Source organism: Anopheles ziemanni, chromosome 2, assembly GCF_943734765.1.
Source record: "Anopheles ziemanni chromosome 2, idAnoZiCoDA_A2_x.2, whole genome shotgun sequence".
Lineage (NCBI taxonomy): Eukaryota > Metazoa > Arthropoda > Insecta > Diptera > Culicidae > Anopheles > Anopheles ziemanni.
In genome coordinates, this window is record NC_080705.1 from 25,914,334 (window position 1) to 25,929,244 (window position 14,911).

Genomic DNA, 14,911 nt, shown 5'->3' on the forward strand with positions numbered 1-14,911 from the left:
AATATGAAGTGATCAATTCAGAGTAAATAGTGTTTTTGAGTGTAATCGTGTGTCTCAATGAGTGTTAGGCTAAAATTTATCCCTGTCCAACAAATGCTGTACGATTGACAAGTGTACCCAATCCCGAAGCAAGTATCAGTCGTTCGGAAAATTGGTATTTTTGTTGTTTGAAAAAAGCGTTGCCGAATCCACTGCATCTGTGGCCGAGGCGAACTGACCGCGACCGAGTCGGACGGAGCATTTATGTTTGGCCGTAGGTGAATCACGCCGTGGGCTGAAGAGCGACTAACAGACGGTCGCTTCAGCAAGCGGGCTTCAGCGGACGCACCGACCAAAATGACCAACGTTAGCCTCAGCAGAATGTTCCGGGGCAAGTTCCGCACCAACACCTGCCGGATCGTGGTGCTGACCTCGCTGGTGTGGCTGCTGATCGATGTGATACTGATAGTGAAGTACGCCGACTGCCCCAGTACGGGCGGTGGCTCCAGCTGGCTGTGCAAAAACAACAACAGAGGAGAGTACGACGGGGAGGTAAGTTAGCATGCTCCAGTACTTTGTTTTACAAGCGCAACGGAAATCATCGAAAATGTATTAACTCTCTCCGGCGTGTTACTGATAAATAATCACCGCTTTAAGCTACGCCGCAGGTGGGTTGTGATGTTGGATCGACCAGGATGTGAACAGCGATGTTGAACGATTGTTGTTTTCTCCTGATGTACACAGTTCATAGTTGTCACGAGTTTGAGATCAATTTTTACGACTAGAAGTATTTAACTATTACCTTTCAAGAACATATTCAACCAATTATTATTAAATGATTAACAGCTAAAGAATTCTTATTAAAACATTGTTAGAAGAACTAAATCATTTAATGCATCTGCAAAATAGTACACAAACGTCCTGTCAACATAATATGATGAACATGTCTGCAAAACGTTTCATTGAATCTGCAACATCTTGTCTCAATGACTTTGTACACTTAGTTCCTCGTACAGTGGCTGTCAACTGTCAAAGAACTGGGATATCTTGAGCGTTCCTTAATCTTTGCACAGCTAATCGTTCCTGTGTCTCTTTTAATATGGGAACAAAACTCCTTGTTAGGTTTGAAAGGAACTTAAATATCATTTCTCTTACTTCCAATTACTACCATTTCCAACAAATATTACTTTAGTTATCCGCTAAATATATATCCATCCTTGTCGATCCAGAGAAATCAACTCGAAAGGTTTAGAAAAACCCATGCAGTCGATTTCTATATTGCAAAATTGGTGCAATCCATCAGTTTCAACTGCACTTTGCAATGTACCGTGGCAATAAATCTTTTTTTTCCTTCAAGCAATCAATATTCTTCGATGTTGGGAAAGTTTAGAGCAGGAATTTCGGCTGCAGGTAATACATCATGTCATTGGTTCGTGAAATACTCCACTACCGTGCAAAAGGACTCTTCTGGTGCGCCGGTGGAGTTGTTGTGTTTTGCTACGAATTCTATTGGTTTGGCCACTTTCCCCCCCCCCCTCCCCCCTCCTTATCGTTGCTCCAATCCATTTCCCAGTTATCTATGGGTGATGCTATACCGCAAAACCCGATTTCTGTTCGATTCTGTCGCAACTAGAAATCTCGGTGCTGATGCAGCACGTATTTGCCAGCTGTTGGTGCGGTTTCTGCTGGAGTGGGGACGAATATTGAACCAGTTTGCCAATAATGGTGGAAGGGGTCCGCATCCGACGCTCATCCATTTATTTGCTTACGATTTTGGAGAAATTTGGTCTTATATCATTGGAAGGGAAGCTTGTGCCTGCAATGTGTTGAAAATAGCTATCGAAACATATTCGGGTGCGGTGTAATGTTAGACAACACTGTTTCACATTTTTCGGTTGCTGTAATATGTATCCGGCGTTATCGATCGCTAGATTCTTGTCGTACCAGGTTTATAAATGTTCCTCTCGAAACGGCTTCCGAAGGGGCCAACTAACGAGAAACACAACCTTACACACAGACAAGCGCCCTGACCAGTACGGATAGTTTGGACGGGATCGTTAGGTTTGCCTGCCATAGGCGGCCATAGCTAGGTCAGGTTTCGTAAGTTCTTGTGGTTCGTTCGTTGTTCGTGAAATTACATAAATCAATAGGATCCCTTTATACTCTAACCTTTTACCTTCATGTTTCAAGTGGGATGTGGAAACATTTGATTAATCTAGGAAAGTTTTCTGGCTCGGAGAGCGATTGTTTCTGCAGTCCATCCGGTCCATCGGGGGGCTGCATATGGGGTAAACGTTGGATCGGTTCAGAAAGAAGATAAGCAAAATTTGAATTTTATCAATTTTTTTTTATATTTTCCTGGAGTGCTCTCCTACGAAGTTCTATTGAGGGTTCAATTTCCAAGGGATGTTATGAATCCATCCTGGTAGATGTAATAAAAGGTCTCTTATATTTTCCTAATGAATCGCCAACTCCATTAGCTTAGATTTAAATCATAACACACCCTTCCCATGTATTGGAGATTGTTTTGTTCATGCATGGTCCGAAAGATGAAACGATAAAATACAAAATATCATCTGCCTACCTTACGGAGTAAAGTAAATCAAATTCCCGGTACATGTTGGTCGGGATTCATCAGCTTAATTAACCCGGATGAAGTTGGTCTGAAGCGAAACGGAAATGGGTTTTATGCGCTATGAACCTGTCAATTGCAGAATTGCGATCCGTCTTCCCATTCGCTCGGTAAAATTTAGTTATCCTGCAGTAACAAATGGATTAAAATTAGATGGGAATGGGCGGCATTCGTTTTTATTTGAGATTAAAAATTTTCCTGTTCCATTTTGCCTTTTTAATTTGTTTGCCGTTAATTTAAAGTAAGCACCTGGTGTACCTGCTTGTGTTTGTGCCCGTGTGCTAATAAAAAAGAAAACTCTTGTTAGCTTGAATCTTTTTCCGCGGTGCTTTTCTTTCGCATTGTTCGTCCCGGGAAAACTGTCGCGTTTGCCTCGTGACACCGGACTGAAAGGCCTTCGCGAATGCGGCCGTATGCGCCGGGAATGTGAAAAATGGACGAAAGTTAATTTTCTCCAATTGACTGCGAGAGAGTGTACAACCTGGCGCCATGATGATGTAAAATGTGTTTCATTCCTGCGACGGGCGGTGGTGCCAGCAGCGGTTGCGGCGGAATTCAGCAGCTGATGCTGATGTTAGGGATGGGGTGCCTTCCGCTAAATTAACCTCAAGGATGGAAAAAAGGACACAAGTAACGGTGAAAAAAGGATGCTTAGCGGAATCGTCCCGCAACCGCAGGCACAAAAATCAAGTGGCAAAGAATTAAATCTCCTTGCGGTTGTTGTTGTTGCTGCACCAGTCTTCGTCGCGACCCGGCGGCCACTCGACCGGTCAAACCCGATGGAAATACCTTCCAGTACCCGGTGCAGTGGATCTTCAGAAGGCCAGGATGGGTGTGTTGCTTCAAAAGAAAGTCCCCGACTTCATTAGCATAAATTATGAGTGGGAACGATGCTACTAGTAGCTTTTTATTTTTTTATTCTGGTTCTATTCTTCTACTAAGAATTCCATCCTTCTTTTCAATTTTCTTTCTTTCGGAGTAAAAAGGAAACACGCGAATGTTGTTGTGGGGAATGGTAAGAAAATGTGCCGTTCCACTGAGCACTGGGCTGTTATGAACAGTTTAAGTCGTATTAAATTATTTATTTCAGCACATCGCATATAATTGAAGTAACCACATTGGATTGAAGTAACATATCTGTTAGTTTACTTTAATGGTCTAGCTTGTTGATTATATTTCGCTGCAATTCTCGAATATCCATTTTTATACCTTTGCTTCTGTGTTGCATTTTTTTAAAATTAAATGAATTGTTGAAGAATGTTTTATCCTAAACTTGAATTTAATTTATATGTGCAAAATTGTGCTTCAATTTCGTTTAAACTTGTGAACCACATCTTACAATCAAGTCATATTCAAATTACAAATCATTTCCAAAAATTATAATACGTTGCAACAATTGTAACAATAATAAACATGTATGAGAAAACAAGTATGTATAGCTCAACTATTATAAATTAAAATATATGCCTATGTCCGAAGATTTATGATTTCTAAAATACTTTGAACTGCTTTGATTAGGAATGATCATCCATAAAGTATAAGACTCGTAGGCTAAATTAACTTGAGTTTTGTTCAAAAGTTTCAACCACATAATGCTAGGCTAATAATAGATGGGAATGCGGTTAGCCACCAACCCAATTCATAAAATTTTCAATTAGTAAAAATTTAAACTAATGGCATCCCAGGGGGTTTCATTGATATAGTAATTATAAATTGAAACAGCTTGGTCATAATGATTTCATATACGATATTTAGATCTGTAAATTTGTATCACAGCACTGGCACAAATAGCTTCATCTACTTGTTTCGGGTTACGCTTTAATAAGAGGAATGAAAAACGTTGTCCTACGTATCGAATAATTTATGCATCATTTAATGTGTTATGCATCGTTTTCGCTGGAAAATGGGCACCGATTGGAGCTCGTGTGCATTCCCATTGCATCCTTATGCAGTGCGTTCGTTTCGCATTCCCAACCGTGACCGGTGTTGGAGGCACTCCACTCGGCAAGGATGTGGGGAAGGACACTCGAAAATGAACTGTTGCACACCAAACCACCCGTCTACGTGTCGTCCGATGGTGTTCCCAACGTTGCTGACATCGGCTGGCTTTAGCTGGGCCCTGGCCTGGCTGGTAATGGAGTTATCGAGGTTGCACTTGACGCAAAGTTGCATCCAACGCATCTACCTGCCCTGCCCTACCCCTGCTCAAACATTTCCCTACCATTGCGACAAATGGAGAGGCAAATGTTTTGCCTTTTAATTAGTGCGGAAATAAACGTACGTAAACGCACGTTGAATGCATAATTTCCGGAGAGTCGCGCAAGGGCCGGCGCTCCAACGAGAGATCGACATTAGCGTGCCGGTCGCACAGTGCGGCCAATCGTCCCGGAGGGATCCAACCGGCCCAGCCCGTTTTGCCGAGCAGGCTCCATCCCGGTTTTGACATGACATCTTCACTTTCTAGTGTCGAGTGGCTCCCGGAACACAAATAGTGTGTGTCCGTGCGTCCGACCGTTTTGCAAAAGTCCGACGCAACGACGTGGTTAAGTGCGATAGCGCTAAAATAAAAGAGAAATTGTATGTATGTGCACTCGAGTCCGGTGTTTTAACTGCGCGGCGTGTGCTTTCGCGTACAGGATTTTCCATTATTAACACCACAGTGGAGTGGAGGGCTTTCGGAAACTCCGCCCGTGCGCTGCAGTGACCGCTTGGGCGGGCTTTGGGAAATGGTACGATTGTGAACCAATTTTGCACATCGCTATGTCTAGGAACCGTAATGAATCCTGTAGCGATCCGCGCTTAGTGCACTTTGTTGCAGTCGAATATTTCGAAAGAGAAAAATTAAGTGCAAAAGAGTGTCCATGGCAGAAGCAGACCTATGATGACGCACATGACTGTTGTAAGTTGATAATTTGAAAATTTCACAGTTCGTCGAGCATCAAAAGCATTACCAATTTGTGGTGTCTGGTTACTTTTGTCATCTGTTTTGCGATGTTCATTATCAGAAGATAGAATTTAAATAATTCAATAACTTAAAGTAATGCAGCTAATTAATTTTGACTCACTATGAACATAAACGACCATGACGTAAAATGTATATTTAGATTATGCTCAGCATTAAAACTCCCACAAAGATAACAATATCATAATAGCAATCGTTAAATCTACGTTAATTGTTCATTTTAAAAGATTTAACTTCTTTGAAAAACATGTAAATAATTAGTTCAGTTCTAAAACGTACGTCCATCCTCTCCGTCCTGTATCATTTTATTCTGCAACTAAACTCTGTCAATAAGACAACGTTTTGTGGTCGGCTGTAAGTGGACGCACGACCCTCATCGTTTTTTCACTGTAAATCTCCGAATAACAAATTTCAAGTAGGTTCAGCAAAACCGCCTTCGGGGTCAAACCGTACTGCAGAGGCATTCCTTGGGAAATCGTGGCTACCGCGTCTTTGTTTCCCTTTGCGCTACGGAAACTTGGGTCGTACTAAAAAAAAACCGAACACCGTAGAACGACCAGACGGTGAGTAAATTATGATAATTTGTCCTCCTGTCCTATCGGAGGACGAGAAAAACGCTACATAAAAGGCAGACACACATCCCCGTGCAAGTCTTGAGCACACCGGACATGAAAGCACATTAAAAATACGACACCGATAGCAGCCCCCCGCCAGCGCGAATGAAGCTGGGCTCGTCCTTTGTCGACCGGCTTCTTTCAGGTGACTAGCAATCAAAATGAATCTCTGTCACCATCTTTCTTTCATCGTCTGTTGGTTAAGGAAAATAATCCCGAGGCGGATCCCTTTTGGGTTCCGTCCGCCACCGGTGGGTTGTCCTGTCCTAAACTGAGGAAAAAAGAAAACTCTTCACGGTCAGTTATGGCTCTTCTGCTTCGCCATTCCGTTGGCGAGATAGCGGGCGGCGTGTTTTGAATTTTCCGGTGCCTTTACTGTCCGTACTCCCTTCACTCGCAAACCACTGCACCATTCTTCTGCTAATCCATTGAACTTGAGAGCCCCGGGGGGTTCTAAGGTGGGTTCTAACCGGGGATCGCTTCGGTTTCGGTTTCTTATCGATAGATGCTGGGTTGGGCGCTGTTTTCCTTCCTCGTAGAATAAAGAAAGGTCTTTAGTTTAGGTTGGTTGAGATGTTCATAGAATTGAGTCGATAAATAAAAATATCTTTTGATTATAGGAGCGTGATTTCGATGTGTCTTATTTATGCCCACCCTAGTTCGTGTCTTATTATAGCAAGGACATAATTTTAGTTTAAAACTAAATAAAAAATATGATTTGACATAATTATCATTTTCATCATGCTTCAACACTTTCGTTTTAGCACATAAGCTTCCTCTTATGTAGCTGATAGCTACTTTCGTCACCCCTTCCGTTAATATAATTTGTAATACAGTGGAAATAATAAATCCACAAGAATGATAACATCAAGCTGGGCTGGAAAATACAACCTATTCTATGATGCGTATTCTACGAAATTCAGTTAACACAAACCGAATTCAATTTGCCGGCAGAAAGGGCTTAGCATAGTTCATCTCTGGATGTTTCTATTACCATACTTTAGAATAGGTAAACTGTACTGTTATTGATTTATTTTTTAAATTATACAACCGAACAGTATTCAACCTTCCGTTATTTACAATTTCACCAATAATTATGCATTTCCCTTCCAATCTTGTTTCAATCAATAATTATGTCCTGAAAATCAATCTTGCCATTTATCCTTAAAGATGCCACTTTCATCAATTTGCCCCAATTTGCTTTCTTCTTTTTTTGCAAAAAGTATCGATCCTCAGATTGTGGGATTGATGAAGTATTCAAATAAATCAATTTAATTAGCCCAGCATTACAGATGTCGGTAACGCTTGGTCGATTCATTTTTCAGCTCTGAAAAAGGCTCTATTGTTCTTTTGTGTCCGAAAGAAAGTTTTTAGTCGCTGCAAGACGTATTGGTTGGTTTTCGGACGATCCATTACGGTGATTACAACCGATGGTCCGGAATGGATACTGTGGTACTTTTAGTGAGTTTAAAATTGGCTGCTTGTGTGTGTGTGTGTTTTTTATAGCTGGTACCTAATCAAACTTGACAACGTAGCATTTACAGACGGACGGACGGTAAAGTGAGCTAGATGCTCTTGGTTTTGGGGAGGGGGAGACGTGATGGACTCTATCACGATGGGTAATAGATCAAGTTTTATACGGGGCTGTAGTAATCATCCTAACGACCATATCAATTATCCGCTTCCTTATCTAGATGGCCGTGTGTTTTTGGGCACTGATAAGATTGGGGTTTCAATAACAGCACACAACGTGTCTAAACGTATCTACCTTTGGATATAATTCTTTTATGTGCCTTATTGGTATCTTTTGCATATTTATTGAAGCGTTGTTGTTATCTTCACACTCTAGGGATTCTATTTTTCACGCAACTCCTTTTTGTTATCGTGACGAAATTGATCAATAAATCGGTCCAACAACTACCTTTGGTACCTTTGGCGGCTTTTTGCGTGATTGAGTTTGCGTAAAGTGAGAAGTAAAGTGTGTTTTAAAATTAAAATATGAATGACTGTCCCAATGCTAACGCCAGCGTTCGTTTTGCAGACATTTGAAATTTAATCTTAAAAAAGCCGTTCGATTTAGTGTTTCTCTTGTTTGTTTTACGTTTAATGGCATAAGGAGAGGTAAAAGAATGTTATTGATTACGTTTGCCAGGCAATATCTATTCTGGCTTTTTGTTGTACAATTGTGAAAGATATGTTTCATGTATTCAACCATTTTTATTCACATAAGATTACTCTATCATAAGAAAAGTACCAAATGAAGATACTTGTTTGTTTTTAAATCATGATCCTTTTCTCAAAAACGTATTTAATTAGATAATTCGTAATTTAATAAAAAAAATCTTCCATGTTTGAAATCATCCTATACTAGTGTTTAAGCTGGGAACAACAGTATCGCATCGAAAGTAAAAATTACTTAACAATCTCTCCTGGTGGCCGTAGTTAATTTAATAGACGAAACAAAAATTAAACCTCCATCGGTGGCTGTGAATTTGCTTGAAATTGTTCTTTGTTTGGGTTTTTTTTTCTGCGACAAATTTACTCCGTCACATCATCCGAGGTGATTGTCAATTACCGTTAACGGATTGCAAATTGGATTTGCTTCATAAAATTCATTCCGTTTTCCATTTCAACCCAAATTCCAGTCCCGAGGGCTCCCGATGGTGATGCGACTGATGGACAAGATGATGGACATCATGAATGAGGGTTTTTTATTCCTGTTACCCGCCTCGCTCCTCGGAGAAGGAAAGAAATGGAAAATACTTCAAGGAAAAACTGTGCTCCCCTTAGTTCCCAGACACGCAAAGCTGCTCGCACCGGGAAACAATGTTTCCGTGCCGTTTAAGCCGCCCAGTTTTCTACCTACCCTCCCTCCGTGGAGCTGCTCTTTCCAACTGACTTTAGTTCATTTTCTGCCAGATGTCACCAGTACCAATGGCAGCCATAGGTCGGTCTGGCGAGAAGACATCGAAAATTCAATCAAAACTTTTCCCAGCTGGTCAGCAAAGACAATGCTGCGCTTGTGTTTGAGGCGTGCTAGTACAGTAGAGGGTGCACTGACTATCGCTATCGTTGCATCCAGTGGATGTTAAGGATTCTAAAATTTTCCCAACAACGCGGCCCCCGGATTAAGTTGCGATAGTTTAGGAAGTGTATTAATTAGAAAGGCGGTTGAAACTCTTTCTCGTATAAAAGGATTCACAACTTGTTTGCTTTGCAGTTGAAAATACTTTTAAAAAACGACACTGCGTTTTTGAATATTTAGCATACTCAAAATGTTTTGGATAGCCATACTGCCAACGTAGCTAACATTTTAATTAATTAATAAATACTTCCTCCGCACAAACATTTTCATTCTTCTACATTCAGTAGGGAAACTACATTTCCAGTGCACTCGAAACAGACTGGCAATTAACAGTTTCCTTCGATAATGTCACTTCGGTGTACTTTCTGGCACTATTAAAGTATATTCGACACCCTCAAGCGATACGACATCGAAACTTGTCCGGAGTAACTTTTTTTTTCGATTAAGCTCTCTGCAAAGAACACGAGATTGCTTGAAAAGGTGTCCGACGGCTAGCATAGTTTTTAATTAATGGTTTGTATTCTGCATCCAGCCCTCTTCGTCTTCATCACTCGATTCCTCTCTGTTTAATTTTAGTTTTCAGTGTGTTTTGTTGTGTGCTCTCATTAAACTTTTTCCCGAGACGTTGTGCGATTGCATTTTGTGGTTGGTAAAGTTCTTGAGATGAAAATTACTTCGTAGATGGATGAAAAAGTTTATCGCCGCAAATTTTGTTCTGTGTTACTGTATTAAAGCGATGCATTCAATTTTGTTATGCAATTCACCTTAAGCTGTGCCAAAATATGAATACAATTGAGTACATTTTTCTTCAATTTAAAATTAATGTAATAAGTTTTATTAGAAATTAAAATTGTCCATTAAACGTTTTCACAAAACGCATTACTTATGCTGTACGTCCCCTCTTTCCTCTATTTCCGTTGGGATAAACAATATGAAACATGATTATACCGTGGTCAAGCGCTCAACAGCATCCTCTTCTACGCCAGTTTACTCTCTTTTATCTGGGTTTGCCCTGAAAACTTTAGGACAAACCATCACTAGGTTTTTTTCCTGTACTCAGGAAGCATAATATTTCATCGCTGTCCTAGCGAGCATCCGGGGCTGCTTCCTGACTCGATAAACTTTTTTTGTCTCCTATTACGATCGGATGTCTGCTCATAATGCTGATTAATAGCTTCTGTATCAGTTTTGAGCGCTGTTTCCGTTATTATCGTTTCCTTTTGGGACTGTCACAGTGCCATTTTCACTTGCTAGGAATGGGTGAAGTTTCGTTAAAGAAAAGTGGTTCTTTTTTTTATTCTCAGTAATTCTACAACTCACCAAAGCCGTGGAGTTCGAAACTAAGTTTTACATGAACACCAGGTGCAGCAAATTTAGCCTAACATATCTTTCCTATGCACGTTTAAGAAGAGCTCTTCTATAAATTGATCTTCTTCTGAAAATCTGCGAAAATATTTGGGCTATACTTTTACTATCTCTATATTCAGCACAATGAAATATTATTCAAATGGGTATAGTTGTAAAATTTAATTCTATATTTGAAATATTGATCAAACACAAATATAAAAGCCCTAAAATAACGCACGATTTCTCTCGATCGCATAAAACCACTATATTTTAACGAAGTTTATGATTCAAATGAGGCGAATAAGGCGAAGCCAAGTACAGTCTACCGACTTATTATGGAATTTACTGCCCACAATATTTTTCATATGCTAAGTTTAACCCACTTTTTAACTTCTACCAAAATCTTGGGAATAATCTACACAACCGTGCAACTATTGTTGCATGTGTGCCAAAGTTCAATCACCGAACATTAACGCAGTTCGTGTGCTTTATGAGGATTAAATATGGATCACCCTGTTCGCTGCACGACTGCAATGAACTGTTGCAATGAGCATAGAATTATGTCGCAGCCAGCACATATGAAAGGTTTATGAGAGAGCTAATGAACAACTTGCGCCTCACGATTGTTGTCGTGTCATGATGTTATGATTGCTGGTGGGAGCAAGCAACTGTTAATGACATTTCCCCGGACCAATTTTGCCAGAACGGCCAGTCTCTTGGCCAACGGCGTTAAATATTTATAAGCATGGGCGTGTACTTACTCAGTTTCATCAGCAGACCTTATGAAGGAACACACTATTACCGTCAACCTTTGTGATAAGCCGTATTTTCATTGATGATTTAATTTTGATATCAACTTTAAACCATCTTGTGGAACCAACCGAACATAATGATAACGCTTTTTGTTATTTGTTAGCTTATGCTTTGGGATCACTTGAATAAATGCACTCACAAATAAAACTGTATAAACATAGACTTTCAAACGTATTCAATCTTCAATATTGTACACGTCATTTTCTCGATCCACGGTTAACATAAAATCGTTCCTTCGATCAACATAATTGGGCCTAGATCGGATATGTTTCTTCCCGATTGGACATTTCTCTTCGCCGGAACGTCACAGTCGAACTGACGTGTCGGTCACCGATGAATGCAGGTCGCCAGCCGATTTCCCCTGAACGAACGGACCAACTGTCCAAACAATCGGCACCCGTATGCGTGTGTCTTCCAAATCTTCAACCTGTCCTCTGCTAAACTCTACGTCGAATTCGTGCAATGATTCGTCGGTTAGTCGTGCGTGAGTAAGGGTCGTACTTCTTTAGTCTGGGGTTGCGTAGCAGTGCTATTTGTTCGGGTTTTGTGTAAGAGTTTTGCGCCTTCAACAACATGAGGCACTCATATTTCCACGGATTCGTGCTGGTCCTCCTGGTTGCCGTTTGCGTGGCGGACAGACCAATCAAAGCTTCGCGCCCAAAAATGCCCAACTCGGGCGCGACGGACGATCTTCGCGAGGCGGTGAAAAACATCGCCAACATGAACCCGGCCGGCGACGTTTTGAAAGCGCATGTCGATAAGTTCAAGAATCTCCGGGATGACCTAAAGAAGCTGCAAGACTTCAAGGGGCAGCAGAACCCGCTGCAGTTTTTCCGCGAAACGATGCGTGTCATGGAGGGTCTGAAGAGTTTGGGAGCCGAGTGGAAGGACATCGAGAAAATGCAGGACACGCGGGCCCAAAAGTTCGAGAAGATGCTGGAGGAAATGGACCCACGATGTGGCATACCGAGGCAACGCACTTTGCTGGAAGAAATGAGACTGCGCTGCTATTACACCACGCTGAAGAAGAACCCGATCTTCCTCATCGGTCCGCTCAAGCTGGAACAGGCGAAGCGCGAGCCGAGTGTGGTGATCTACCATGACTTCCTGACGCCGGCGGAGGTTCGGCAGGCGAACGAAACGCGTATCATCGACCCCAGCGTGCGGCGTCGGGTTGGGCAGACCGTCCGGGTGCACGGTATAGCGGTGCGGGAAGCGAGCCAGAGTGGCTACAACGGTTCCAACGTGAAGCAGCGTGGAAACAGCGTGTTGATCTTTGTAAGTTCGGTTGGCTTTTCGCTCTTCTGCTTTTCGTTCAACAATTTTCCCATCCTTGGTCCACAGTTGGAAACGCATAAGGCCGCTGGAGTGACACTGTACGCGGACACTGGATTGACGATAGCTCCGATTGCTGGCAGTATGGTCGTCTCCATGGTTCACCCGTCGATCTGTCCGTCGCGTAGTCCCGTGCACCTCATCACCAACTTTGCGCTGCTCGATAAGCCTAAGAGTAAGGCTGAGACTATGAGTCAGATGGAGACTGAGAAGGAATAAAATCATTTTGCCCGTAGTGTTACCTGCTTGTGCGTTGGTTTAGCTGATTGAAATTCATTCTCAAATAAAGACCATGGTGGGTGAATGCGGGATATCTGGAAGATTGCAGAAAAATAGGAAACATTCCCTCTCCGGAAAAAGGACTCATAAGTGCACCCTGATTTTATCTTTGGTCAGGACTGCATTTCCAACGTGCCGGTTGTTGCTTTCCATTTCAATGCCTTAACCCCTGGTCACAGCTTTGCGCAACCGCATGCGGTTGCGTTTTTTCCCATGGGAGAGATAGGAGCTGTCAACCCCTGGTCACAGCTTTGCGCAACCGCATGCGGTTGCGTTTTTTCCCATGGGAGAGATAGGAGCTGTCATGGGCTGTCACCGCAGACGCAAGACCTTGCGGTTGCTGTACTAAAAAATCAAACGAGTTTGATTCTTGCCGCAGACTCTTGCGTTTTTATATGTCAACAGTAAATTTTGTTCCTAGTAGACTTTAATGAGATTGTATGCTCATATAAGTGGTATATTCAAACATTAAAGTATTATTTTTGGCAAAAAGCTGTGCTCGTTTGACAGATCAAAAACGCAACCGCATGCGGTTGCGGAAAGCTGTGACCACAGGTTCATGGGCTGTCACCGCAGACGCAAGACCTTGCGGTTCCTGTACTAAAAAATCAAACGAGTTTGATTCTTGCCGCAGACTCTTGCGTTTTTATATGTCAACAGTAAATATTGTTCCTAGTAGACTTTAATGAGATTGTATGCTCATATAAGTGGTATATTCAAACAGTAAAGTATTATTTTTGGCAAAAAGCTGTGCTCGTTTGACAGATCAAAAACGCAACCGCATGCGGTTGCGGAAAGCTGTGACCACAGGTTTAGTTTCCGATGATTTGGCATACGAACTGTCAAATTTGACAGTTTCAATGATGACAGCATATTTGTTGTTAGATCTTCCACCTTATACCGAATTACAAAAATGTAACATTTAATATGTTTTCAACCCCATCAGAAAGGTATTGTGCCAGCCTTCGGAAAAACTTAATCGAAGCGCTTAAAATGTTAAAGCTAGGGCTTGAGAAAACGACGTGCCAAAATTAACGCTAGAACACTTCGAGTGTAAAGGTACACATCGCAGCCGAAGCGTGTGTCGTTAGTTCGGCGAAGATAATTTGGCCCACTCGCCCGACAGACAATATCATTGCATGCAGGCATGCGGCGGCGGTTTCCCCTCAGTGTGGAAAACGGTTCCTTTTGTGTGGAATTTGAATTTCATCACCGTGTAATAACATCAACCTTCGTCAGTGCGTGCCGCTGCTGCTGCCGTACCCAAATCAGCGATGGCTTTTCCTCGCTGGCAGATTTGCTACAAATGACTACACCGTGGTGGATGCCGGCTTATTTCCATATCCCACGTTTCCTTTTTTTTTTTGGAAAACCCGGATACTTGGCGCTATCGTGGAGATCATCTCGTGTGCCTCCCGTGTGCACGATGGGGGTTTCAAGGATGTAAAAGAAGCGTTTAACACCACAGCCACTCTTCGTTCCTTCAACACTGACAGGCCGGAAATTCTGAGTTTCGGCTTATCCAAGGACGAGGCTCGGGATTTGATTGGGAATTCGCAATGGTTCATTGAAGTGAGAACGATTTCAATCAACTTCAAAGGAAAGAGTGTGCTCAAGCCTACTTCCAAAAGTCAACAGAATAATGTGGATTCTTTGAAATGCCCGGTTCTTAAAGGTTTAGTGGAGCAATGCATAATGCGGCACGCTTGATAAAAGCTTACTAAGGTATACTTGGGTTTATTCATGTTTGGAATACACAAGCAGTTGAGGTCAAATTCAATAAATATAAACGTATCAAGTTGATAATGCGGAAGTAAACAAGATATTTTTTATGTGGCTAACGCAGCAGTCGCCTCTACCTTAGC

At 41.9% G+C, this 14,911-nt stretch overlaps 1 protein-coding gene across 2 annotated transcripts in view; it reads left to right on the top strand.

Moving 5' to 3' along the window:
* The first annotated feature begins 336 nt into the window (after nucleotides 1–336).
* LOC131282723 (polypeptide N-acetylgalactosaminyltransferase 5) overlaps nucleotides 337–14,911 on the top strand; it is a 47,023-nt gene continuing 32,448 nt past the window's right edge. For both annotated transcript variants that reach the window (XM_058312256.1, XM_058312257.1), the window contains exon 1: nucleotides 337–531. In XM_058312256.1, coding sequence (XP_058168239.1) covers nucleotides 337–531 — 195 coding nt within the window. The remainder of the gene's footprint in view (nucleotides 532–14,911) is intronic.